General features: G+C 59.4%; 1 protein-coding gene across 9 annotated transcripts; it reads right to left on the reverse strand.

Moving 5' to 3' along the window:
• Window positions 1–181: 181 nt before the first annotated feature.
• GMIP (GEM interacting protein) lies at window positions 182–9,679 on the reverse strand. Of its 9 annotated transcripts, none has more exons than XM_070586819.1 (22): window positions 9,531–9,668; window positions 9,117–9,242; window positions 8,501–8,585; window positions 7,935–8,010; window positions 7,766–7,823; window positions 7,363–7,488; window positions 7,215–7,279; window positions 7,012–7,119; window positions 6,476–6,556; window positions 6,225–6,395; window positions 5,993–6,130; window positions 5,490–5,686; window positions 5,064–5,152; window positions 4,901–4,990; window positions 4,472–4,549; window positions 4,249–4,403; window positions 3,890–4,018; window positions 3,590–3,727; window positions 3,292–3,488; window positions 2,580–2,967; window positions 1,127–1,193; window positions 182–995 (listed from the first exon to the last, which is right to left on the reverse strand). In XM_070586819.1, exons 2-22 carry the CDS (start codon window positions 9,124–9,126, stop codon window positions 622–624), a joined length of 2,820 nt encoding a protein of 939 aa, XP_070442920.1. In that variant the 5' UTR covers window positions 9,127–9,242; window positions 9,531–9,668; the 3' UTR covers window positions 182–621. The 9 variants fall into 9 exon arrangements, with proteins under 9 accessions (XP_070442920.1, XP_008534112.1, XP_070442918.1 ...); XM_008535890.2 differs by having other exon boundaries at window positions 3,830–4,018; XM_070586817.1 differs by having other exon boundaries at window positions 3,830–4,018; window positions 7,935–8,140; window positions 9,531–9,660.
• Between the last annotated feature and the right edge of the window lie 540 nt (window positions 9,680–10,219).

The raw sequence follows: 10,219 nt of genomic DNA on the forward strand, positions 1-10,219 counted from the left end.
GAACTCCGGGAGGGCTGAGCCAGCGTGACTCAGCCTGGTGCCTGGACTGCCTGTATGTAGGTGCTCAGGGGTATTTGGGGATGCACGGGGGCCTTGGTTTCCCTGGTGGGGCCAGAGGATGCTGCCCTCACCGACCTCTCCCCTGTCACCCTTCCCTGGCAAAGAAAGACATTCAAGGGTATAAAGGACACACAGTTTATTCAGAGGCCATCAGACCCCAGGCACCACCAGGATGTGCCTCCTGAGCTGGTCACTTGGGGTCAGCTAGAAGCAGGTGGAGATGGGGGCGTGTCCACAACCAAAGTAGCCAAAGGCACCCCTGTTCCAGGGGTCAGAGACTAGGGTGGACCCCAAGGATCCTGTGACCTGTATTGACCCTGAGTATTGACCCTGAGTATTGACCCTGAGTGACCTCTGATCCTGAGTGGCCCTGAGGCTTGGTAGCGACCTGTGTTCAGTGGGGGAAATCCTGGTACATTGCCCCAGAAAGGGTTTTAGTCTTCCCCCAGGCTGTGTAGTCTTTCCTTATAGGAACTCTCCAGAACCTCCAACATTGAACTCCTGGGGAGAAGTGGATCCATCTTCTCAGTCCTTGGCCCCTTGGTCAGAGTGCTGGGATGGTCAGAGATGGTCCTCGACTTCCTCAGGTTGGGGGTCCCGGCTACAGGTGGCCTTGGGCACAGCCTCGTTGTGCATCTTGGAGAGGAGCCGGGCTGTCTCCTGGGTGATCTCAAAATGCTTGGGCAGCGGCGTGCGGCGCAGGGGGCTGCCCTCAGGGGAGGCGGCGGCAGGGCCAGGCCCCCGCCTCCGCAAGCTTCCTTGGGGCACTGATGTGTCAGGGGTCTCTTCGCACAATTTGGAAGCCACCAGCGCCAAGCTGGACAGTTGGTGGGTGACAGGCCGCACGCCCCCCCGGGGATACTTCACTGGCTGGCGGCTGAAGTGGCCACGGGACTGTGTTCCCAGGGATGAGTCCTCAGGGCCTTGGCTGGGCGCTGTGGGATGGGATGGTCAATGCTGAGCCACCCTAAGTGCTCTGGATATCCCCCAGGGAGTCTCTCTCAGCCAAGCTACCCTGGGGCAGGGGCACCCCCAGAATTCCTTTGCTACTCCCTAACACACTCACCTTCCCTTCCTTCATCTTTGGTGTCTTCGGCCACTTCCTCTCTCTGGTCACTCTGCGGAGTTGGTATCTGTAAGAAGAAACCCAAGACCAAGACCCCAACAATAAAATCCCAGTTCTTCGAGACACTTGGAGAGCTGAAGGTTTGTTCCTGGATATATAAAAGTTTCTTTGCAGTTTTGGTGTCTAGGAAGAAACAATGCCCTTCACTGTGTACTGCTTGTCCCCCTGTGCAGAGGAGCATCATTAATCTTGATTGTGGGCTCCGGGAGGACAGCAGACGACCAGCCCAGGGAGCCATCTGCGAATTAGGACCTGGTGAACTACCCATCTCCATCCTGCTCTGCTCTCTGCAACATTACGCCCGATTTTTAGCTGTAGATTCTCACTGTTCTTCCTTTAGCTAAACGTTAACGGCAGCTGGATTTCTTTGTTAAGTGTCAGACATTGTAAGTGTCCTGAGCACTTCCCGAGCCATTCCAGTTCTCAGAGTCCCACAGCTCACCGTGCCCCTTTCCCAGGTCTGGGCTGCTGTGGGGGAGGTCTGTCCTGTCAGGAATGGTGGGTGTAGCAGGATCTGAGGGATGGCAAAGCCCCCTTTGGAAGACTCATCTGTACATGGTTTTCAATAACAGTATCTATGTTTTAGGGCTGTGGTGAGGAGGACAGGAAGCCTATAAAGCGCCTGTGCATAGGAGATATGCGGTCAATGGCTGCCGCTAGACCCTTCTTTGGCCTCACTTCCTACCATCTTCCCTTCACTCATTCATTTATAGTGCGGGGTTGTGCCCTGAACACACCAGGCATGCTCCCACCAAAGGGCCTTTGCACTGGCCGTTCTCTTTGCCTGGAACTCTTCCCCTGATTTCTACCTGGCTTCCTGCTCCCTCACATCCTTCCAATCTTAGCTCAAAAACCACCTTCCCCATGAGACTCACCCACACCATTCTATTTACTGCTACAAACTGCCTTCCACCTCTCACCTTGGTGCCCTTGAGGTCCCTTAATTTATGCTACTTTCTTTTCTCTATTATTCTTGTCACCTTGTAATATCCTATGTAATTGATTCTGTATCATATTTCTTGTTTGTTGTTGATTTCTTTCCCACTAGAATGCAGGCACCAAGAAGATGGGTTCTTTGAATATCCTGCTCACTGATGGATCTGTAAGGCCTAGAACAATGCTTGACACATAGTAGGTGTTCAAAAATATTCTGTTGAAGGAATGCACGATCACCCACGTTGTTACCTCTGCAAGGCTGTACCCTGCCATTCCTCCCTTATTACCCACCACTCCATTCCTCACTTTTCCTTCCAAAACAAGCGCAGGGTAAATAAGGAAGGGAGGGAGGGAATAAAGGAGAAATTTTTAGAGAGAGGAAGGCAGGCAGACAGGAGAGAGAGAATTAAATGGAGAGAAGGCTTTCCCCATGTCAGTGGACCCAGCAGGTTCCTACCTTGGGGGGCATGGCCTCAGGATGCTTCTCCAGGGTACCATGGGGCTCAGGGTCTGGGTCAGGGTCTGAGGTAAGGGCTGGGGGCAGGGGCTCTAGGGCAAGATGTGGGGGTGGTGGCTGGGGGCTGGTTGTGAGGGGCCCAGGGGCTGGGCTGGGGTCTTGGGGTGCGGGCTGGGTGGCCAGGGGGAGTTCATCCATCCCGAAGATCTGCTCGTAGTACACAATGAGGAGCTCCACAAGCTGGGCCTGGTGCCCAGAGTCCAGCAGGCAGGTGACAGGGCCGGCCCCCACTGCTCCTGGACCATCTGGCGGCCGCAGCAGTGTCGGCCCAAACACAATGCCCAGGTTGTTGGCAGACATCTTGTTTTCCTCAAACTGTGCAGCCACCCTAGGGACAGTGTAAGGAGAAGGGTCAGGGCATGGAGTGCATAGTCACTGGTCATTGAGTAGGACCTGCAGGCCAGGCTAGTGGCAACTTGCCCAAGTCTTGGTCATTGTTTGAGACCAGCAGCCACATGCCCGGCGATGGAGGTCAGGCGTCAGCACCCAGAGTTAGGAATCAAAAGGTATTAAAGTTCAGAGCTCAGAAAACACATGCAAAGGTTAGTCTCGGGGTCAGTCTCAGGGGTCAGTAGTCACAGATCAGGGGAAGGGGTCACAGATTTGTGCCTCAGGTCAGAAGTCACATTTCATGGTCAAGGACAGTGCACACCTGAACAGATGGGCCACCAGGTGCCGCAGGGTGTTGTAGTTAGAGTCAGGCAGCTGCACCAAGAGGGTCTTCAGCGAGCGGATAACCTCAGGGCTGGGGCTGGGGGTCCTGGGGTCGAGCCCAGGTTCTGCATGCAGGGTCTTAGCCAGAGAGATGAAGGCGTCGTAGAGGTGGAAGGGGACCACGGGGTCAGTGAGCTGGCGGTGGAATGGTGGGGGGACAAGGGTGTGGGTGGGCTGCAGAGGGTCCTCAGCCTGAGCCCGCCCGGCCCCTGCCCCCTGAGCTTCTGAGCACTCACCTCCTGGAGGAATCGCTTAAGGACACTCGAGACATCGTGAGGCGAGTTCCCGGACAGGTCCACCAATGCTCGGCCATTCTCTAAAGCCTGGCACAGCCGCTCCACGCGGACCCGAGACCCGCTGACCCGATAGATGCCCTGTAGGGCAGGGGCAGGAAATGGACACCTGACTTGCAATCTGGCCATCGAGAGGGCGGGTCACTACTGGGGATGGTCAAGGGCCAAGGGTCAAAGCAGCACCTGCACACCCAGGGCGCGCTGTTCTATCTCAGCTGTGCACCTGGTGATCACAAAGGGTACCTCCTCCGGGAAGTCTCTGGGCAGCTGCAAGAAGTCAACCCCAAAGAGGGGGGTCCGGGCTGGGAGCCGCCTGTGTCCACAGAGGATCAGCAGAGTCTCGAGGCAGCGCTTGTGGCAGGTCAGAAAGCACTAGGGGGAAGGTCACAGGTCAGAGAGGTCACTGGGGGTCATCAGGGAAGAGAAGGTCGTAGGGATCCTCAGGGGACTAGGGGCTCATAGGAGATCATCAGATCAGGGCAGGTCCCAGGGGCAGGAGGGTTGTGGGGATCTCAGGTCAGGGAGGTGGCTGGGGTCAGGGACGTCAGTGGGACATCAGTGAGGGTCAGCCAAGGTTGTTGGGTCATCAGCCCAGGCCACACCTCCTCGCACTCTGTCCCGCTGACCATGAAGGCCTCACACTCTCGGCACTTGGCTGGACCGCGCAGCCGTCGCAGCCGATGGGTCTGGGCCGCACTGGACAGTGTCCACTTCCTGAAGGGGCTGCCTGTCCCGTTCTCCAGCCCATCTCCAAGGTCTGCGGGGAGACAGGGTCAGGGATGCCTGGTCCAACCCCAACCCCACCCTGCCTGCTTCTAGCCTCACCAGGATCTCGCTCCTCAAAGTCGTCTGAGGACTCGGTGCCTGTGGACGAGACCTTCATCAGCCGTCTTGTGCCAGAGCCTGCAGAGAGTCAGAGACGTCAGGGATCATAGGGGTCACAGGGAGGCTCCAAGGCTAAGGGGACATTTCCAATTTTCAGGCCTTCTAGCATCACCCACAGATGCCCTTGTGGAAAGGGTCAGAGGTCAAGAGGGAGGTCAGAGAGGTCAGAGGTTAGGGGTTAGAGAATTGGTCAGCAACCTTGGGGGGGTTGGTTCAGAAAAGAGTGGGTCAGAGGTTGAGAAAATAGAACAGGGGTGTGGGGTAGGTCAAAAGTCAAAGGACAGATTAGAGATTGAGGGTTAAAGGCTGGCCAGGGGCTGGAGGATGGTCAGAGATTGGGAGGGTGTCAGGGTGAGGTCCTGGTCCCACCTGGGCTGGAAGTAGGAGAGTCCAGGGACCGAGACTCACTGCCACCTCCCACGCTGTCCACATCACTCCCTGGAGTGGGGCCAGGAGTCCCTAGGAGGGGACAAGTGAATTAGGACGACCCCCTGCACGGCCACCATTCCCGCCCATCCCTCACTGCACTCACCCTGCCAGCCAGTGCCTGCGTCCTCCCAAGGGCCTGGCTCAGCCACAGTCTCATCCAGCTGCGGAGGCAGGGGGCCAGAGAGCTTCTTTCTTGTGTCCAGAGGGGAGGTAAAAGGAGAAGTTTGAGGGCTCTGATAACCAGGAAACTGGGTAGGAGTGACAGCACCCAGGCATCCCATCTAAGACCCAGCTCCAAGTACTTGGGTCTGCAAGCCCTGATGCCCATGAGCATCAGACCCCAGTGCAGTAAGCCCCAAGTTCTGACTCTCCCAGGGCTGGGACAACTCCTCCAAAATGAGAGCCCTGGGTACTAAATTACAAGCATCAAGACTTTGAGTTCTCTCACCCCGAGGACTCAGCCCCACTGTGCCAACAGCCTGGCACCGCGTCTCCGGGGCTCCTTCCCACCCTGCTCCCAGGGGCCCACCTGTGCACTGTGGGCACGAACTCCTGGAAAGAGAAGGCAGGAGGCGGGGGCGGTGGGGCCTCCGGCTGAAGGGTCCGCACGAACTCCTGGTAGCGCTGGCCGGGCTCGAAGGGTTTGCAGCACTCGGCCAGGGTGGCAAAAGTGCGGGGGCCACGCTCCGCCTGAGCCCCACGCAGCCCAAACAGCCCCAGGGTCACCTGCGGGGCGGAGACAGCCTGTGAGAGAGGCTCCAGGCCAGACTGTGGTGGGACCTGACTCTGAGAGACTCGATGGTGGTCAGGATTGGGGGCGGGACCGGGCAGTGGGCGTGGGCGGTCCGTCTGAGCCGGGGTCACGGTGGGAGCTGGGTCGGGTCTTCCCGCAGGACCCCAAGGGGGTGGGTCCGAGACGGAGGTGAGGTCAGAGGCTGGGAGCGAGAACTGGCTGTCTAGGGAGATGGAGCGAGTCCTGGTTCCCTGGAGGCAGTTTAGGGGCAGAGGGCGCTCAGTGGGGAAGAGTCTCACCCGCCTCAGCACTTCGTCCCCCTGCAGCACCAGCTTGCGCACGTGCGACACGATCCGCCGCTTGGCGGCCTCCAGGTCTTGCTGCCGCGCATTGGCCTCGCGGACGCAGGCCTGGTACAGCGCCTCCGCCTCCTGCGCCTGGGGAAATCGAGGCCGGGGCGCGTGTGGGAGAGAGCGTGGGGCGGGGGCGGAGCACCGAAGCGCTGGGTGGGGCACGAGGCTGCATCTCCACCTTGGCCTGGGCCTCCTCTCTCGAGCGCCGCCGCCGCTCCTGTTGCTTGCTGGGTCCCAGCGAGGCTTGGGGGGTCATGTCCTCGGGGGACGCCTGGGAGCGCACTCGCAGGTCCTCGCTGCGCTGCACGTACTGGAGCTGGGCCCTCCGCAGCGCCTGCACAGCCTCGTTCTAGGGGCGGCGGAGGGACGCAGTCAGCGTGCTTTCCTCTCTTCCCCCAGCCCACCCCGCCTTCCCCTGCTCGGCCTCACCATCCGCTTCTGCTCTTTCAGCCACTGCTCCTTGAACTCTTTCCGCCACTTCTCAATCTCAGTCCGTTTGGCGGCCAGAGGCTGGCAAGGATGGGGGATGGGGATGCTGCCTCAGGGCCACTTGGTCCCTCCATTCCCCGTGGCCACATGCCTTTCACCCTCTGAACCCTCTTCTGGGTCTGCACTCTCCCTGGGGGTCTTTTCACTCAGACCTGTTCTCTCCCACCCTGGTCTCTCTCTCCCCACAAAGAGTCTTAGTGGTCACCTCATCCTTTCTGCTGGGACCCAGAGATGCCAAGGCTCTCTTCCTGGGAACACTCAGCACCTCGCCCCGCACCAGGCAAACAAACAAAAGCAGTTTTGCAATTGTACAGGAAGCCTGGTTTGAATCTCTGCTGGGTAACCTTAGGTAAGTTCCTCAGCATCCCTGGGCCTCAGCTTCCTCATCAGCAAAATGGTGCTGCTGATTGTAACTTGCCTTCCTCCTGGGTAGTTATGAACGGAATGACGCGTGAAGGACAGCAGCGTCCCCTCACCTGGTAGTAGTCTCTCTTCTGCTGGGCCACCGTCTCCATGGCTATGGTTCCCAGGTTGAGGTCATGCTCCAGAAACAGGGTGTAGACGTATTGCAGTGGCATGTGGCTCTGGGAGGGGGAGTGTTGGAGGATGCTGAGGATTTAGAGGGGCCTGGCCAGGGTTCTGGAGGACTTGGGCTCTGGGGGGGTCTGGTCATGGCTACCTGCTGGTGGATGGACACCTTGCCAGCCTCGGCGATCTTCATGATGCTTTTGGCAAACTCCAGCTCTAGGGGGAGACAGCAGGGGTCTGAGTCTGTCCTGGGTGTGGGTGCTGCTTGGGGCCTGGGGCCAGGCAGTTGGGGACCTCACCGTAGCTCGCTCTCTTCTCGGTCCAGGCCAGCAGCTCCTTGGCATAGCGGCTCCAGGTCTTGGCATACTCCAGGGCCGCATCCACACCCCCCTTGGTCCGAATGAGACGCAAGTCCAGTTCCTCCCCTGGGGCAGACGGGTAGACCTCTGACCTCTGACCCCTGACCTCCTGTGGAAGCCTTCCCTGAGCCCCCAGACCAGTAGCCCCTATTTACACCCTATGGCTCCCCAAAACACCCCTTTGTAGATTTGTACACAATTGTCCATCCAGACTGAGGGCAGGTACTCAGATCTGTTGTGTGCACCACCATGTCCCTGGTGCACAGAACAGGCAGTTGGTGATGTCCGGTCAAGGGAAGGCTTCCTTTCTGCCCCCACCCCTCTGGCCTCAAAGCCCCCCTACCTGTGAGGGGTGCAGGACCTTCTGAGGAGGGGCCACTCCAGTGGCTGGTTTCGCTAGTCTGAGGGGAGGGAGACAGCAGTTCAGGAGCAAGCAGGACAGGCGCCCACCTCCGTACAGCCCCTTCTCCCGGAGGTTCCCTCCTCCCTGCCCCTTTGGCCCTGCCCCTCACCACAGTGGCTGTGGGGGTCTTGTCAGGCTCTGGGTCTCCTGAGAGCACAGGGTCTCCAACCAGCATCTCAAAGGTCCTGGGAGGTAAGGGTGTCAGGATGCCTCTCTCCACCCAGTCTGTCCCACTCAGGGGTGCTGGGGACCCCAGGATAGTTTGGGGGATGGTGCTGGATGTCACCTCTGTGACATCTCTTGTGTCTGGAAGGTCTGAGGGATGGGGTTTTGGAGGGAAACCAGGTGAGACTTTTTATGGGACTTGAGACACTTTGAAGGGTCTGAGGTAAGTTTGGGGCTAATAGAGTGGGATTATAGGGATCTCAAATGTTTTAAGAGGTCACAAGAAGGATATGTGGGGGTTCTAGGACCACTTTGGGGATTTCCAGTGGATTTGAAAAGTTGAATTTTGGGATTATTCAGGTGTTTTGGAGGGGCCCATCTTAGACTTCTCAGGTTATTAGGTAAGTGGGTCCAGATGTTGCAGGTTCCTAATGGGGCTCCAGGCACCTAAATGATTACGGCTTTGGGGTATCCTAGCAGGATTTGGGGGTGACCCTGGCTCAGACTCACACATTCCCCAGTGAGATCTCGAGGTTGTCCAGGCTCCGGAAGATGTCACTGTACCTCTTCCTGCTCTCAGGAGCCGGGGTTAGCCCTGGGGGAGTGGAGTGTCACATGGACCAACCAAAGGCTCCCTCCACCCACGAAGCCTCACCTCAGCCTGGCTGTTTGGAGGGTAGGGAGAGAGAGAGAGACAGAAAGAAGGGGGAGAGAGAGTGTTCTGGCCCCCTGGCCCATGGGGAGTGCAGGATGGGGACAGGTGTCTGAACCGGGATGGAGGGAGTGGGCTTGAATGGGGCCGACTCAGGGCAGGCAGATAGACTCAGGCACAACCCAACAAAGAGACAGCTGCTGAGAGGAGCAGGGACACCCACACATGCTCCAGCCCAGAAGAAAAGTGACAAAACAGAGATGCCCCAGATGCAGCCACAATGTCTTCAGGGAGACAGCCCGCTGGACAACGGAACCACATGGACCTCAGGCCAGACAGATGGAAGTACAGACTGGCACAGAGCCTGGGGCAGAAGCACGCACGGGGAGACTGCAACCACGAGGGATATAAAGGCCGAATGACACTCAACATGCACAGCGGAGACACAAAGACAGCCGGAAACAGAAGTCGGACCTTGCCACATTTCTGCTGCAGCCCCCTTCTAGGGAGCCCAGATCAGCACTGCTCCCTCCCCGGGCTATGGAGGAGCCGGGTGGGGATCCTGCCGCGTCGCCCCTCTCCATCAGCGGTCCTGACACCCTGCCCCCATCACAAATATCAGAAGCAGAAGCGGCCACTTCCCCTTCCTGGGCCCCCTCCCCCAGGCATCCGGGGTGAAGACTCCAAAGGGGGAGGGGGTCAAGGACTGGTGCCCCGGGTCCCTCTCGGCTCGGGGTTCCCCACAGTGGAGGATCTCTCCATCCTCCCCATTCAGGAACTCCTCTCCCGGTTCTCTGGACGGAGAGAGGTAGGCAGGGCCCCTAGATGTAGGAAGTGGGGTACGGTCGGGGGAGGCCACTCTCGCATCCCGTATCCCGGACCGCCTACCCGGCTCTGCTGCATCCATGGCCCGGCCCGGGGATCGCTCGGCGGGGACGGGGCTGGGATGGGATCGCGCGCCGCCGGGGCCCGGCCCCGATTTCCTGCCTTGGCGGCCGCCGCCCGGGTTCCGCGTCGCCCCGCCCAGCGGAGGCCCCGCCCCGAGTCGACCACGCCCCGCCGCGGAGGAGGCCCGGCCCGTGGCCACGCCTCGGCCTGCCGGGCCCCGCCAAGGCCCAGGAAACGAGGACCACGCCTCCTGCCGGAGCAGCGGTAGATGGGGGTTGCGTGGACGCGGATGCCGCAGGACTCCATACTGGCGAAGGTTCCCCCCCCCAGATCTTTGCGCGACCCCAGAGCCCCAGCACACTACCCCCTCAGTGACCCCTTACAGTTCACCTGGCTCCGGGAGCCTGTCCCCGAACCTTCCACTCTGTGACGCCCTTGCCCAGGGAACTCTTTGACCCCTGACCCATGCCGTCCCGACTGGGGCCACGGAGCCCCCTGGTGGAGGCCTGATATCTTGCCCGATTCCAGCTGTATCTGGAGTCCCCTAACGCTCTGGGCTGGAGACCCCTGGCCTGGGGTACCCCCAGTGACCCTCAAAGCTGGATCAGGCTCTTCAGGTCCTGATTACAGCACAGCCAGAAGTGCGCCTGGTGCCTCTCTCAGGCACAGGGCAGAGACGCCAGCCCTGA

This window comes from Equus przewalskii, chromosome 20 (genome assembly GCF_037783145.1).
Source record: "Equus przewalskii isolate Varuska chromosome 20, EquPr2, whole genome shotgun sequence".
Classification (NCBI taxonomy): Eukaryota; Metazoa; Chordata; class Mammalia; order Perissodactyla; family Equidae; genus Equus; species Equus przewalskii.

What these genes read in the sequence shown, in the direction of transcription:
- GMIP (XM_070586816.1), bottom strand. An exon ending in TTCGTGCCCACAGTGCACAG is followed by an intron (nt 5,153 to 5,489) that starts GTGGGCCCCTGG and finishes TCTGGACACAAG; the next exon opens with AAAGAAGCTCTCTGGCCCCC. An exon ending in CTGGTGGCCCATCTGTTCAG is followed by an intron (nt 2,968 to 3,291) that starts GTGTGCACTGTC and finishes CACTGTCCCTAG; the next exon opens with GGTGGCTGCACAGTTTGAGG.